The sequence below is a fragment of the Neurospora hispaniola genome (assembly GCF_033458365.1).
Source record: "Neurospora hispaniola strain FGSC 10403 chromosome Unknown B0T23scaffold_2, whole genome shotgun sequence".
In the NCBI taxonomy this organism is placed as follows: Eukaryota; Fungi; Ascomycota; class Sordariomycetes; order Sordariales; family Sordariaceae; genus Neurospora; species Neurospora hispaniola.
Window position 1 is genome coordinate 2,823,501 of NW_026944407.1, and position 13,198 is coordinate 2,836,698.

The 13,198-nt window shown below is 52.4% G+C and overlaps 4 protein-coding genes across 4 annotated transcripts; 2 read left to right on the top strand and 2 right to left on the bottom strand.

Annotated features, from left to right (window-relative positions):
- Window positions 1–750: 750 nt before the first annotated feature.
- B0T23DRAFT_311666 (uncharacterized protein) lies at window positions 751–2,448 on the top strand (the record flags this gene model as incomplete). Its single annotated transcript, XM_062834650.1, has 1 exon — window positions 751–2,448. One exon carries the CDS (start codon window positions 751–753, stop codon window positions 2,446–2,448), a length of 1,698 nt encoding a protein of 565 aa, XP_062695665.1.
- A 968-nt stretch (window positions 2,449–3,416) lies between these two features.
- B0T23DRAFT_426521 (uncharacterized protein) lies at window positions 3,417–5,517 on the bottom strand (the record flags this gene model as incomplete). The annotated part of the gene is made up of 3 exons (XM_062839993.1): window positions 3,417–4,700; window positions 5,177–5,206; window positions 5,419–5,517. The coding sequence occupies 3 exons, from the start codon at window positions 5,515–5,517 to the stop codon at window positions 3,417–3,419; spliced, it is 1,413 nt and encodes a 470-aa protein (XP_062695666.1).
- A 2,737-nt stretch (window positions 5,518–8,254) lies between these two features.
- Window positions 8,255–10,135, bottom strand: B0T23DRAFT_393656 (general substrate transporter; the record flags this gene model as incomplete). Its single annotated transcript, XM_062838092.1, has 3 exons — window positions 8,255–8,390; window positions 8,462–9,691; window positions 9,762–10,135. The coding sequence occupies 3 exons, from the start codon at window positions 10,133–10,135 to the stop codon at window positions 8,255–8,257; spliced, it is 1,740 nt and encodes a 579-aa protein (XP_062695667.1).
- A 119-nt stretch (window positions 10,136–10,254) lies between these two features.
- On the top strand, window positions 10,255–10,738 carry B0T23DRAFT_426523 (uncharacterized protein; the record flags this gene model as incomplete). Its single annotated transcript, XM_062839994.1, has 3 exons — window positions 10,255–10,335; window positions 10,418–10,511; window positions 10,596–10,738. 3 exons carry the CDS (start codon window positions 10,255–10,257, stop codon window positions 10,736–10,738), a joined length of 318 nt encoding a protein of 105 aa, XP_062695668.1.
- Window positions 10,739–13,198: the final 2,460 nt, after the last annotated feature.

Below are 13,198 nucleotides of genomic sequence, written 5' to 3' on the forward strand. Positions count from 1 at the left end.
GCTGTCTTTTGCGTATATGTTTTTCGAGTGTCCCATAGGGTATTTGGACGTTTGTTAAACAATGAGATGGAAGGATGATCCCGAAACTCCAAGTTACACCCCGGATTTACAGAGGATCTGCCCCACAATCGATCGCTATTGGCCCAACCGCACCGGAGTTAACAGCTGCTATAAATCAGTCGCGGTTCGTTACAACGTTGAATGAAGGAACATAGGTACCTGCCAGAAAACCGCAGGTGTCTTTCACTGCCTTGCTTGCTGTATGTGATATCTTCGAAAATTGTAAGGTGAGAGCATTTTGCTCCCCTAAAAATGATTCGGGATGAAGGGCTTGATCTCTCCTGTGCCCTGAGACATGGATGGTGGGGCGTACCTCCTCTTTTGGCCCCACAAATCGGTGGGCTTGGAACAACGCATACACAGCAAAGAGGAAATCTGCTAAAATGACAGTGTAAGACAGCGCCTCGACGAAGGTGATAGGCCCCAGCGGCAAGGAGTCATGCGGCGGCCCCAGCACAAGGACAGCAAACACTGTCTGTTTAAAGCGGAGTGACCTCATCGGCAACCAACGACGCGCACTCCACATTTGACATCTCAAATCCTTCCGCTTTGGGTTTTTACAACCTAAACTCAACAAGTCCAACCACCCAACATCACCCAACTGCTGCATCTGCTTTCATTGCCTGTCCGGACGCTGCTTCAACTCTCCCGTGCAAGGTCTGGTAACGGCAAAGGAGACAGCTTGCAGTCATGAAGACGCAAGAACCACCCGATAGCAACCGGCCGGCGCAGGCGTGCCAGGTCGACATTCCCGAGCAGCCGGACTCTGCTGTCCAGGAAACCTCGTTTGCGGCTGATGCCTACGACGCATCCTCCGACCTCCAGGTTCTCGACCACGAACCGATCCCGGACGAAGAGTGGCATGCCCAGAACGGACAATCATCTGCTCTGGAGTCCCAATCCAATCATCAGCATGGCACCTACGGTTATGGTTATGGCTCCTTCCCCCATACGCTTAGGACCGGCCATGATGGCCATCACAAGTCCACCGCCCGCGCCCTTGCGCCCGACCTCCTGCGAGGATTGTTGATGGTCCTCATGGCTCTCGATCACAACTCCATGGTCCTGCAGTCATGGGACCATGGGACTGCTCCTCAGGGCGAAAACGACTCGATCCCCGTTCACGAGTGGAATCGCCCGATTGCTCACCATATTCGGGTGCTGACCCATCTATGCGCCCCGGGCTTTACGTTCCTTCTCGGTATGGGCATCGTCTACTTTGGTCGGTCTCGAACCAACCTAGGCTGGTCCACAAGTCGCATGGCCTGGCATTTCTTCACGAGAGCAGTCGTCTTGACCCTTGTCATGATCGTCATAGGCTTGGGCATCACCTTGGGAGATACCTGGTTCCTTAATATCGTCTTGTTTGCCTTGGCTGTCGACTATCTCCTCTCGGGATTGATCTGGCTTGTGACCGCCAAGACGGAGAAGATGCTCGCCTTCATCATCCTCAAGGTGCTCCCGGAGAAAAAGGAAGACGATGCCACCGAACCGCTGCTGGCTAACCGCCGAGGGGTAGAGGATATCGCCCCCGACAGGGCCATCATTCGTGCCGCGGACATCTCCTGGCACATCCACAATGTGGTGCTCTCAGCCCTCGCAGTCGTGACCATTTGGTGGAACATCTGGCTCAGTCCCACCAACGGCCACTGCGGCGTCGAACCCGTGCAAAAGCTCCCCGACACCATCTGGGCTCGCATCTGGTTCTACCGGGTCTTTGATACAGAGTGGCGCATCATTTCCGTCTTCCCCCCACTGGCCTGGATTTCATTCGCCATCCTCGGTCTCGTAGCCGGCCGCATCATCCTCGCCCGCTCGTGGAGCACCAAGGCCATCGCCATTGGCAACCTCCTCGCCGGCATTGTCTTTACCATCGTCTTTGTGGGCACGCGCTTCCTCAACGCCGGAAACCTTTCTGAAGGGTGCCTCCATATGCCCGAGCACGAAAGGCCCGACGCCCCCGACAACCAGTACCTCGCCTCCTGGCGGTCCTTCATCTACCTGATCAAATACCCGCCTGACGTGGCCTTCTGGGCTTTTACCATGGCGGGCAACCTCTTTCTTTTTGCCTTTTTCAGCATCATTCCCCCGCGTCTTGCCACCATCATCTTTGAACCCCTCTTGGTGTTTGGCACATCAGCCTTGTTTTTCTTTGTCGGCCATTTGACGCTGCAGTTTGCGCTGGCTAAACCCGTGAGGCACTGGTTTGGACATGTGCTTGCGCACCCGGATCCTTGGAACCCGGACCAGCCGGCGGTGGGAGTAGATAACTTGTGGATTTTCTTTGGATTCTGGCTTTTGGTGTTGGCTATACTGTATCCGCTTTGCAAGTGGTATGGTGGGTTAAAGAGGAGGAGAGGGTCGGATTCGATTTTCAGGTTCTTTTAGGTTGGTGAAGGGGTCGAAGGGTTGGGTGAAGAGGAATGTACCTCTAGTTGAATACATCTAGAGGTGGGTCTGGGTTTGATAGAAAATGTTGCACTACAGGTTTTCCTGTTTCCAGGGTCCGTCTTGTGCCGCTTTAGTGAAGCTGGCTTTGTGCTCATTGGTTCCTTTTCTCTCTTTCTTGTGTCGGTTCTAAGCGATTCCAATCATGCGATCTCGGGTCTGGACATTTTCTAGGGCCGTTACGATTCGGGTACTTCTTTCGAACACCTAGCATCACGTACTAGGACGACAAGATGCTCACGATCGCCCCGAAGTAAATTTCCTCGAGGATCAGCGTCTTGTTGATACCCTAGGTAAATCTCTCGGCAATTCACGACAGGAAAACCCAAGAACCTCTGCAAGAGGAGAGGCTAGAGGTATATTGCGGAGCCTGATGACTTATGAACAAGGGCCTGGCGTCAGCATTTGACAGGACTTATTTCGGTGCTAATAAGAGATAGGCCTCAAAACTCTCGCTATCACTTCATCGACACTCGACCTGTTTGAACTTAGAAGTATGAGGTATGGAGGGGACGTTTATTCACGCAGCAGCCGGGTGCAAAAAAAAAAAAAAAAAAAAAAAAAAAAAAAAAAAAAAAAGGCACGGAGGGATGCAAAATGTTCGATTGTTCGTGCCTTGACTTCAAATAAAGTTCAGGTTGGAAGCAGGGAGAAAAAGACCTAGGGGTGTCATACGGTAATCAGAAAAGAAACCCAGCCCGGTACAGCCACGCCACCGACCCAAAAGGAAAAAGACCCAGCGCTTTCCAGTGCAGAAATTCACCTGCAGATTACGCCAGAACCACAAACGCCAATCCCAAACCGCTCCATCATCTCCTCACATTTGGGGCTTCGTGAGTGTAAGTCGAAGAGGAACACGTACTCCGCAGACGACACTTTTGGAACCCCAACCACCCTCTAATCCCCCCTCAAACCAACCCGTCCCTACCATCTTCATTGTCACTGTCCTTCGTCTTCTTCTTTTCTTTCCCACCCTTCCGCCCCCTAAAAGAAGGCCAAAATCTCCGAGACTTCTTCGCCATATCCTTCTTCCCTTTACCACCCTTTCCACCCTCTTCACTCGTATCGACGTCCGGAACACTCGAGGGTCTTTCCCTATCCGTACGCCCACTGCGAGCGGCAGGATCAAAGAAGTTGCCCGACGTGAAGTGTCTGGGCAATCCGAATCCGGACCTTCCTGCCAGACGAGGCACTTGGGGCACCTCGTCGTTAGAAAGGGCGGCACGGTAGTCCGTATCAAAGTGATACGAAACCGTTTCCAGCCCCTGATCACCCACTGCCCGGGATGGAGCAGCGTGCTCGCTGATGTCGTAGGGGTCGACACCAGGAGCGTGGCTCACAGGTGGAACCCTCGGATGAGGGGCCGCAAGGAAGCCCTGGGGGTCAGCCGAAGCCAACGGTGAACCCAAGCTTGGAACAATGGGAGCTGCCACCGAAGCCGGAGCGTCAGTGGCAGACGGAGCAGGAGGTGAGGGAGGAGAAGAATCGGAGGGTGCCTCCGCGGCCTCAGGTGTGAGACCGGGGGGCGGGAGGAAGGACTGAATCTCCTCGGAGGTAAAATGGGCCCGCCCGAGGCGTCTATTCCTGCGTTGGTCGCGAGCCACTCGCGCGGCCGCTTCCTCGGCAGCCTGGTCCCCCATGCCCTCGTCATCAACAAACTCAACCTCATCGTCGACGCTGGTGAGAGCAACGCCAACATCCCTACCCCTCTCGTCATCGTCTTGTTCCTCTCCTTCTTCGTAACCTTCTTCGGCCTGACCCTGTTGGCTACGAGCAAGCACATACACCATGCTCGCCTGCGGCCCGCATACGTGCTGGACGACATGCGCCGTTCCACCCTCCATTATCTCCAACCCCAAGTCGCCGCCAACCCCGAACTCAGTCCGTGACCACCTCCATGTCTCCATGCCTGACTCTTCCTGCGGCGGGATAGCCGCAGAGGTGGCGTCAGCAGCCACAAGGCCACCACCACGTGCGACGCCCGAGGAAGACGTCAGAGCGTGTCCTCTACCCAGCGAGGGCAGAGCTGCGGGCGCGTGAGCACCCGAGACGGAAGAGTTGGGCTGCGTCGGCTGGGCTGACGCGACGGTGTCTCCAGAGAGAGGACGGACGGAAAGGACGGGCGGGCTAACAGGGAGGTTGTGGGCAGCGCTGCTCGCAGCCTCCGAGGAGACGCCAGAGGTGCCCAGTCCCTGTGGGAAAATATAAAAAGGTTAGCAAAGGTTCTGAAAGCATGAAAGTTTTGGTGTGATGGAGGGCGATGGTTGATTTGTCGTTTTTTGACGACTCAAGCTCAGAGGGGCATGAGGTATATGTGCTGGGAGTGGTTTCTGGTACATGAAGAAAGACGGGGAACGACAAACAAAGCATAAAAGACCTACGACCGTGAAGTTACAGGAAGGAAAGGATGTTTTGTATGCGAGGAAGGTAGGTAGTAAAGTTGTCCGATAACCACTTGAAGGCTATGTGTTCTGCGTTTATGTTCCGGGTAAGGACATGATTTGTAATAAAGTTCGCTCGAATGCCAGCTACGACGTCGGCTCCGATACTCGCAAAACGATGATTTAGGTCGGAGCGCAACAGGTAGAAAGACGAAGATTAAGGGGATATAGTGTTGGCGGGAATCTTAATATTAAATCCCGATCACGTATAGAGGTATCTTGCTTACCTCATACTCGCGAACCGCGCGCCCATACATCTATAAAGGAGATAAGGGTTAGTGAACTACATTGCGAGGTCTGGTGGGGGTAGGAAGAAAAAATAAGAAGATGGCGGTGGTGATGAGAGAAGAGCAGAGTTGACTTTTCCCTCACTTCCAAAGAACACGTGGAAGAGGGAAAAGCGAAAGGCAAAGTGACAACGAGGCATATGGAGAAGGAGCGATTTCAAGTAAGATACCTCTACACATACCTCCTCTACGGTGTCGACGACGACGTCGTCTTTTTCTGCTTCTTGGTCAGCCGCGCCCGCGCGAGCGGCGGAAGCAACGTTGGCAGTGCGAGGAGTCATGGTGTTGTGGGTGGGGTTGGTGTGGTGGTGTTGCCAGGGTGGAAAAACAACACAAAAAAAGAACAGAATACGGCAAGAGATCGTTGGTCTGGTTGCATACCTACAATTGATTAGTGGTCAGTAATACTTGCTTGCCACCTGATGCTCAAGCTGCACCTTGGTATGCTTAGAGCAGAGGTACTTACGACGGCGAGAGAAAACGATGCGCTGGTGGTGATGGGAGAGGAAAAAGGAGAAGAAGATGAGGACAAAGAAAACATTTCAAAGTTTTATGACCCTCGGGGGAGGGCCCGGCAAAGGGCTGGCATCGACGTGCCTGCCTTCGCAAACCAAAGGAATAGATATCTCTAGGCTACTGCCTTGAGAAGATCGGACAATAGGTACCTCTAGTTTCAAAGTTCAGACCGTTGGCGTGGTGACCAACTGCAAGCTGAATTTGCGAGTCGTATCGGGGCAGCATAGGTAGATGTTGCTGCCTATACGTCTGAAGTTTGTTATTGTCTAGGTACGTGACCATAGAGGTACGCTTAATATCTTCCTAGGGCCCCTTCTATTGAAGTGGAAAATTGTCTACGCTCGGATGATTTTCCCATCTGTTTGTATTTTTTCGGGTCGAAAGTACGGTACCCGGAAGAAACCGAACATTGGATAAGAAGAATTGGTATTAGACGACCTGTCAGCCCTAATTTTACGCGGACTGATAGTTTACCTACCTGATAAAGATCCTGCTGTTTTATTTGTACTTATTGAAAGAAAGGAGGCATCAAAGAAAGAAAAGAAAAAAGCTTCAGCTATTGTCGGCCAACTCTAGAGGGCCGTATCAAGCCAGATGTTGTTGCTCCTAGTTTCTCAAGTCTAGTCGTATGTTGTAAGCACTGCAATACGCGACGCAAGCCTTACGACACAAGACGAGTTCAAGTTTGGTAGGTACCAACTACCTAGGTACGTAGAGGTATAATAAGAATAATCCCTTGTAGATGTTTAGTTCCGGAACGAATGTGGCAACACCACTCGTTGCCGGCGCTTGCCGGCGCTTGTACTATTCTCTATAAGGTCATTAGACGCACGTTGAAAAACTATTTATGTATCATATTGTGCAGTAAGAGAACTACACGCAAAGCAAGGTGCAAATCCACGTAGGAACATTGCAGTGGCAGCTGCTCTCTCACCGATGAGCCATCGGATGCTCCTACACTGCTCAAACTTGAGGTCTCCGCTACCTAGGTAGAGGTACCTACAGATTTCGGAAACCGGCGGTATGAACACGCACGCAGTTTCTAGGTCGCGACTTGCAGCGAAAAATTAAAAAAGATGTTACGAACTAGACTTTCACTAGGTACCTCTACTTATCAACAGTTATAATTCGTCTTATTAGCATTTGGAGCCTTCCTTAATATGTAATAAGCGAGGAATACTTGAGTCTGGAGCCCCGGAGCCGCGCTCCTTTCCTAACAGGCCCGGTCTCAAGTGTTGTGCCGAAAGTTTATTTTCACGACAGATATTAAAGCTTACTTAGGTAGGTAGATAGTGTAAAAGATGGGCCCCGGTCGACGGCCCATGTACCTCTATGCATCTAGGGTTGTAGACACCTGACATGTGCATGTATCCAAGGTTTGGGGTTCTAGATTGTTGACATGACATGTTTTGGTCGGATGGGCGGGCCGTCGCGCCGGTGCTGTAAGGGGACGACGACTGGACGCACTTGCGGCTTTTTGCGGGTTATAGGGGAGGAGTGGGCAAGAGGCGACGTTAATAAAATACCTTAGGATGTTTCTAATGGAGAGCTACAAAGCTCTATACTGTTAGGTAGGTATTACTAGACGATTCCATCCGAAGTGTAGCTGGAAGGCAAGATACAGTAAAGAGTATTCTAGAGACATGTCATCGATAGAGTCTCACTTCCTCATAGAAAGGCTAGACAAAAACAGGCGCCCGGAAGGAATAAAGAAAACCTAAGCATACCTACATATAGAGGTACACGTGCTGCCAACAAGCGGAACGACACCCAGAGTCAGATGCAGCACCCCACGCACCGAACTGCCATCTCTTTCCCCAGTCCCTACATACCCCGTGAGCGCTAACTGGAGTAAAACTGAAGCTAGGTCTACCTAGAGGTAGGTACCTAGCCAGGTAGGCATTCTCAAAACCACCAAGTGTGCCCCATCCTTCCTTCACTAGTAATGACACGCTAGCGTTACACTTTTCTCCACGACGCTAGAATGTCTAGACCCAGGTAGGGCTCTGCCGTTGGACCGGACCCAAGCTTGAAGTGTCACATGCTATTTTTGCTTCGACGCTTTGGTGGTTTGTTAACGTCTGGATTCGATTCGTTATTGCGGTTTTACTATGTTACTAGAGTAATAACAATAATAAAGTTCGCGTAGAATGCAGGGAAGATTTTGAAGTAGCGGGTAAGTACATCTAGGTAATAAGGAACGAGTGAGGCTGAATGGAAGCCCGAAGCTACCGACCCAACTACGTGTACGTTCGGTCTTTCACGATATGTTAAACACGGGAGTAGGAAGAAAGACGTAATCGTAAAGAGAATAAAGACATTACATTTCATTTCGCTTGCTTGCTAAATCCAACCGCAGCCGTCACAACATGAAGCTCATTATAATATATGGTACATGCCTCACCGCCCTCCTATATCATATAGGGACGGGCGCACTTGAGACTTTTTGAAAGACTTGTAAGGAATATCGCTGTAGTAGTCAGACGCTTCCTCGTCGCCTGTCTAAGCAACGATAGCTTCAGACACATGGCCGTCGGCCTGGACGACGACCTTTTCGACTTTGAGGGAGGCCTTGACGGGGTTGGGCTGGTCGTAGACCCATTCGAGCTGCTCGAGGGTACGGCCTTGGGATTCAACACTGTAGTGGAACGAGTTAGCGATCTATGTGCTGTTTACGCATGTCGACAGAGAAAATGACCAAAAACATACCCAAAGAAGTACCAAGCGACGGTCTCGATAAGATCCCAGCCGACAAAGACAAAGATGTACTTGTAGCCAATGTTATGGAGAGCAATGGGGCCAGCAAACTGGTTGATGAAGCCCATGGCGTTGACAATGAAGCCGGAAAGGGCAAGACCCTTGCCACGGATGGTGGTCTCGAGAGCCTCGGTGGGAATAACACCCTGGAGGGGAGTGTAGGTGAAGGAGAAGATGACGTTGAAGAGGAAGTAAGCGGCCAGGGCACCCTTGGCGTAGTTGCTGTCGACGTGGAGGTAGGCGTTGTCCTTGGCATCCTGCTCGTTCATACCCTGGTTCAGGTTGATTTGCGTGCCCCTTTGAGTCTGCTTGTCAAGAGTAGCCGAAAGACCCGAGTTGGTGGCAAGAGCAGCGGCGCACATGAAGGTACCGATAATGAGCACCGCGCGGCGGGGCATCCGATCAGTCATGGACACAGCGGTCAAGGCACCAATAGCGGAGATGACGGAGTTGAGGATGTTGTAGGCGAGCTGTTGGGAGGTGCTGGTGACACCAATGTTCTTGAAGATGACGGTGTTGAAGTAACCGAGACCGTTGCCGGAGAACTGGCCAAAGATGGAGATCATGAGCACCTGGGCCATGCGCCAGCGGCCGCTGTGGGTCATGAAGAGCGGGCGGTAATCCCACCAGACCTTGTCGACACCGTCGGTCCTGATACCGTCCCTCATCTCCTCAGTCTCGAGCAAAACCAGCTTGGAATTGGGATCGCCATTGCCGTGATACTTGACAAGAAAGGCAACAGCCTCAGCGTCGCGGCCGTTGGCAAATAGGAAGCGAGGGGATTCTGGGAGGAAGAAGACGGAGGACATGACGATAAGGCACGTGAAAGCCTGAAGGATCAAGGGGATACGCCATGACCAGTTGCTCTTAATGAAGTAGCAGCCATAGGTGATGCAGGCGGCAGGAATCGAACCTCCGAACCAACCGCAGTTGTAGAAGCCAGTGCAACGGCCGCGCCAGTGAGGAGGGGCGATTTCGATGGAGTAGGCCGGGGCAGCAACGGTCATGATGGCGATACCGAGGCCAAGGACGAAGCGGCCAACGACAAACTGAGCGAGCTTGGAGGAGCTAGCAACAATAATGGAGCCGACAATGATAAAGATACCACCGATGAACATGCCCTTCTTACGGCCAAAACGATCAGAGAGGATAGCAGCAAAGGGAGCTCCAACCATGGCACCACTGGAAGACTCGAGGTGTTAGAAAAGCCCAAAACCAAAAAGGAGTGAATGCTAAATACCTAATGACTTACACGGTATAGAGAGAAAAGATGACAGAGACTTTGGGACCAGTGTCACCAGTGTGGAATTGGTTCTGGAACTTGTCCATAGCGATGATTCCGGTCATGAGCGAACCATCGTAACCGTTGGCGCATGCACAACAAAAGGCGACGAAGATGGCGAAATAGAGGTGGATGGACTCCTTGCTCCAGGGCTTGATATTGGACTCCTTGATGGCCGCAAATAGGGCGGCGTTGCGGACCTCCTTCTCTTGGGCACCGGGCTTTGTGGCTGTCTGGCCATGGCCCTTGGGCACTATCTTGATGGTGTCGAGGGTGGGCGCAATGTCATGAGTAGCAAGGTGCTTCTCGGTGCTGGCCCCGTCATGGGAGCCGTGAGACGACATGTTGGGTGTCTTCGAGGATGTCGGTGATGGTATGGGTGTTGATCTGGACGTGCTGGGCCCTTCTCCTGTGTCGTCTGGAAGTCGATGGGGGGTTCAGGACAGGTCAGCAGTGGACGACCATGGCAATTCTTACTCGGCACGATGAAGAGAAGACGGGACTGGCTGAGGAGCAAGAGGGGAAGGGTGTTGCAACGGCGGCGGTATCATCCTTTATCATGTTTTTGAGGATGGAGTGAGATGGTCGGACTCGGGTTGGCGCGAACGTTGCCCCCTCATCTCCAGGTTCCCCAGAAGGTCACCCCAGATCACCCCGGGTCACCCCCAGACGGCTGGGTACGGAAGCGCGCCGCGCTGCCACGTGAGCCATGGAGCCATGGTAAGACCATGACAGCACATAAGATTGTGGAGGGATCCGAAATCTAGAACCCGTTCCTGTCTCTATGATACTACCTCGCTGAAGTTAGCACTCAGGTGTCCCGCAAGAACACCAGACTTGACGAGATGGCCATGCTCCTTGCACAGTACGACCATGCACCGTTGCGGTCAGCAACAAGCGGCAACGAGATGCCTCTCGAGGAGGTATGGCGTAGACTTGGGTTGTAGCTGGCCCCTTTTCTTGCTGTGTAGCTGATGCTTGGCCCCGTTGGCGGCCTGTTGGAGCTGTCCCCGTCCTGGCTCGGACTCGTTCCCTCCGAGGTCTCCACAGCGGGATGCGAGGAGCAAGGCGCGCCATTGAGCATTGCTACCTCTATAGATCAGAAATTCTCCGAAAGTTCCTTAATTTGGATGTTATTTCTATGGCTCCGAGCCCACGGAGATGGTTTCGACAGATCGTCACTGCATAGGTAAGGTAGGTATATATCTTGCCGATCCCACCTGTCTTCCCAAGGTTGGAAGACCAACGGCGGCGGTGGGAAATGCGCATGATCCGTTGGAGTAGAAGGTTCGGTAGGGTGGATTCGGACCCCATGCTTGAACTTGTTGGCCGGGATGGCGGGACGATGGGCAGTCTGTTCTACCGAGGAACGACGGTGAAAGGAGTTCGTTCATGGAGACTTTCCGAGTTCGTTGCTTGTGTGTTGCCGTGTCGTGTCGAGTTGTCCGGACGTCGGCCCTCAATTCCATCGAGCTAGCGGGCGGGTGGCACCATTTAGCGCTACTTTTGTTTGGGGGGGGGGGGGGGGGACTGCCTCGCTAACAATTTTCACCACTAATACCCGACCGCTAACAATGCCAACCTCACCTACCTGAACCACACCCCCGGACCTCCAGAGAAGTCGTCTCCAACATCAACACCATCCGTCCATCCATAAGGTATGTGCCTCCAATTCCTTTTGAATTGCAATCGAACTGAGTTGCTTGTCCTTGTCTGGGGAATTTGGAAGCTGGGTACCACAAACGATGTGCAGGGAATGCGCTGTCGCATTGAGTGACCGTAGCACGAAGTACCGAAGCTTTCCATGGTAAACTCAGCAGCCATCATGATCGGCTTCGTTAATGCCATGCTCATCATGTGGAAATCATTGCCTAAATCTGTCACCTCGGTTTACTCCAGTCAAGACCAAGTGAAATCCATTACCAGCCAAGTGGCAGCAGCGCTTTCATCACCAATCCGCCTTATCCATGGCAGAACCTTTGCTATTCCGGCCTTCAGTATGAACGTTAGGCGTAGGTTCTCCCACATCATCACCATCGCTTGCTTACTTACCTACGGCGCTGCCACGTAACTGGGCTGGAGCTGCAGGAAGTCGTCGAGGTAAGGTCTCTCTCGCTTCCATCGATGTTACCCAAACTATTGCCATGCCTAGGTAACATCCATTTACACGGTATTGCTTCCCTCTCGCGGACCGTCAGCCGCAATTCCATCTCCACGCACTCATGTAAGACGTCGTTGGCCTGCACTGGTACCTACTGTACCTACCTACGCAACGTAAAGAATAGGGAAAATGCCACCCATACAGATACAACCGATTTGACGAACGAGGCCTGGATAAGGTTAGGTTCATACCTGTTGCGGTATCGGGTATCGCCTATCTAGCGTCCCAGGCCCGGGCCCAGACCCAGACCCAGACCCAGGTCCCAGGACGATGAAGGAAATGAGACTCAAAGAGACTGGGGAAATTGGGGGGTTAACATTGCAGTAAGCAGCCAGTCGAGCGGCTCCATTCGTCCAGTCCCGTCTGGTCGAGTCCCAATGTAAAAAAAATAATCACTCGACGGCATACATGTATCCTCCGAGGGACTGGAGCACTGAACCTAATGGAGGCCCGACTAATCTGCCCCTGTTTTTAACCTTCGCTGCAGGATTTCTTGTTTCCACCGTGACTTTGGATCTTGACAGGCGCCGCGGCTTCTGGACCTTTGATGTATAGAGGTATTTTTCTTCTTCTGCACGGCAGTGGCGTCCAATGAGTGGAAGTCCATGCCACCACGGCGGTCTAGTTGCTGATGCGCTGGAACCGAGTTCCGCCTGCTCCGGCCATGCTCTTCGCTGCTAGGATCGAGAGAGGAACGCATAGGCGACCCGGGACGGTTAAACATATTCAGTTGTTGCTCTCAGTTCTCATGTGTCGCTTCTTCTCGACATAGCACAACACGAAGAGTCATGTGCACCAGGCACCTGGAGATGACCTCCGAGACGTGACCCATCTCTAAAAGAGATTCCAAGCTGCGGTGAGTTCCTTCCAGAACTCCCAGCCATATGTCGGTCCATCGCACTCGAAGCCTCGGGTTCCTTGGGTCATGTCGGTCGACTGCGGTGAGCCAGGCGCGGAGGTTCCAATTCGTAGCGGACCTGCCTTTGCCTTTAGGGCATTGGAGCCACTACTGCAAGACAAAGAAAGTACGAACGAGACACTCGATGGTTCCGGGCCTCGGAGTTAGAAAACAGAGTACACCCCTGGAGGGCTGGCTGCTGGCTACCTCTAGGATGATGCATCGCATTCCGATCGATTCCTGTGCATTTCTAGAATCCAGCCGTGTACTTTTCCTTGAGTTAGCCATTAATTCATTCACCAAGTTGTAAGTAATCTCCATGTATGAAAAGAACAACGCACAAGAATC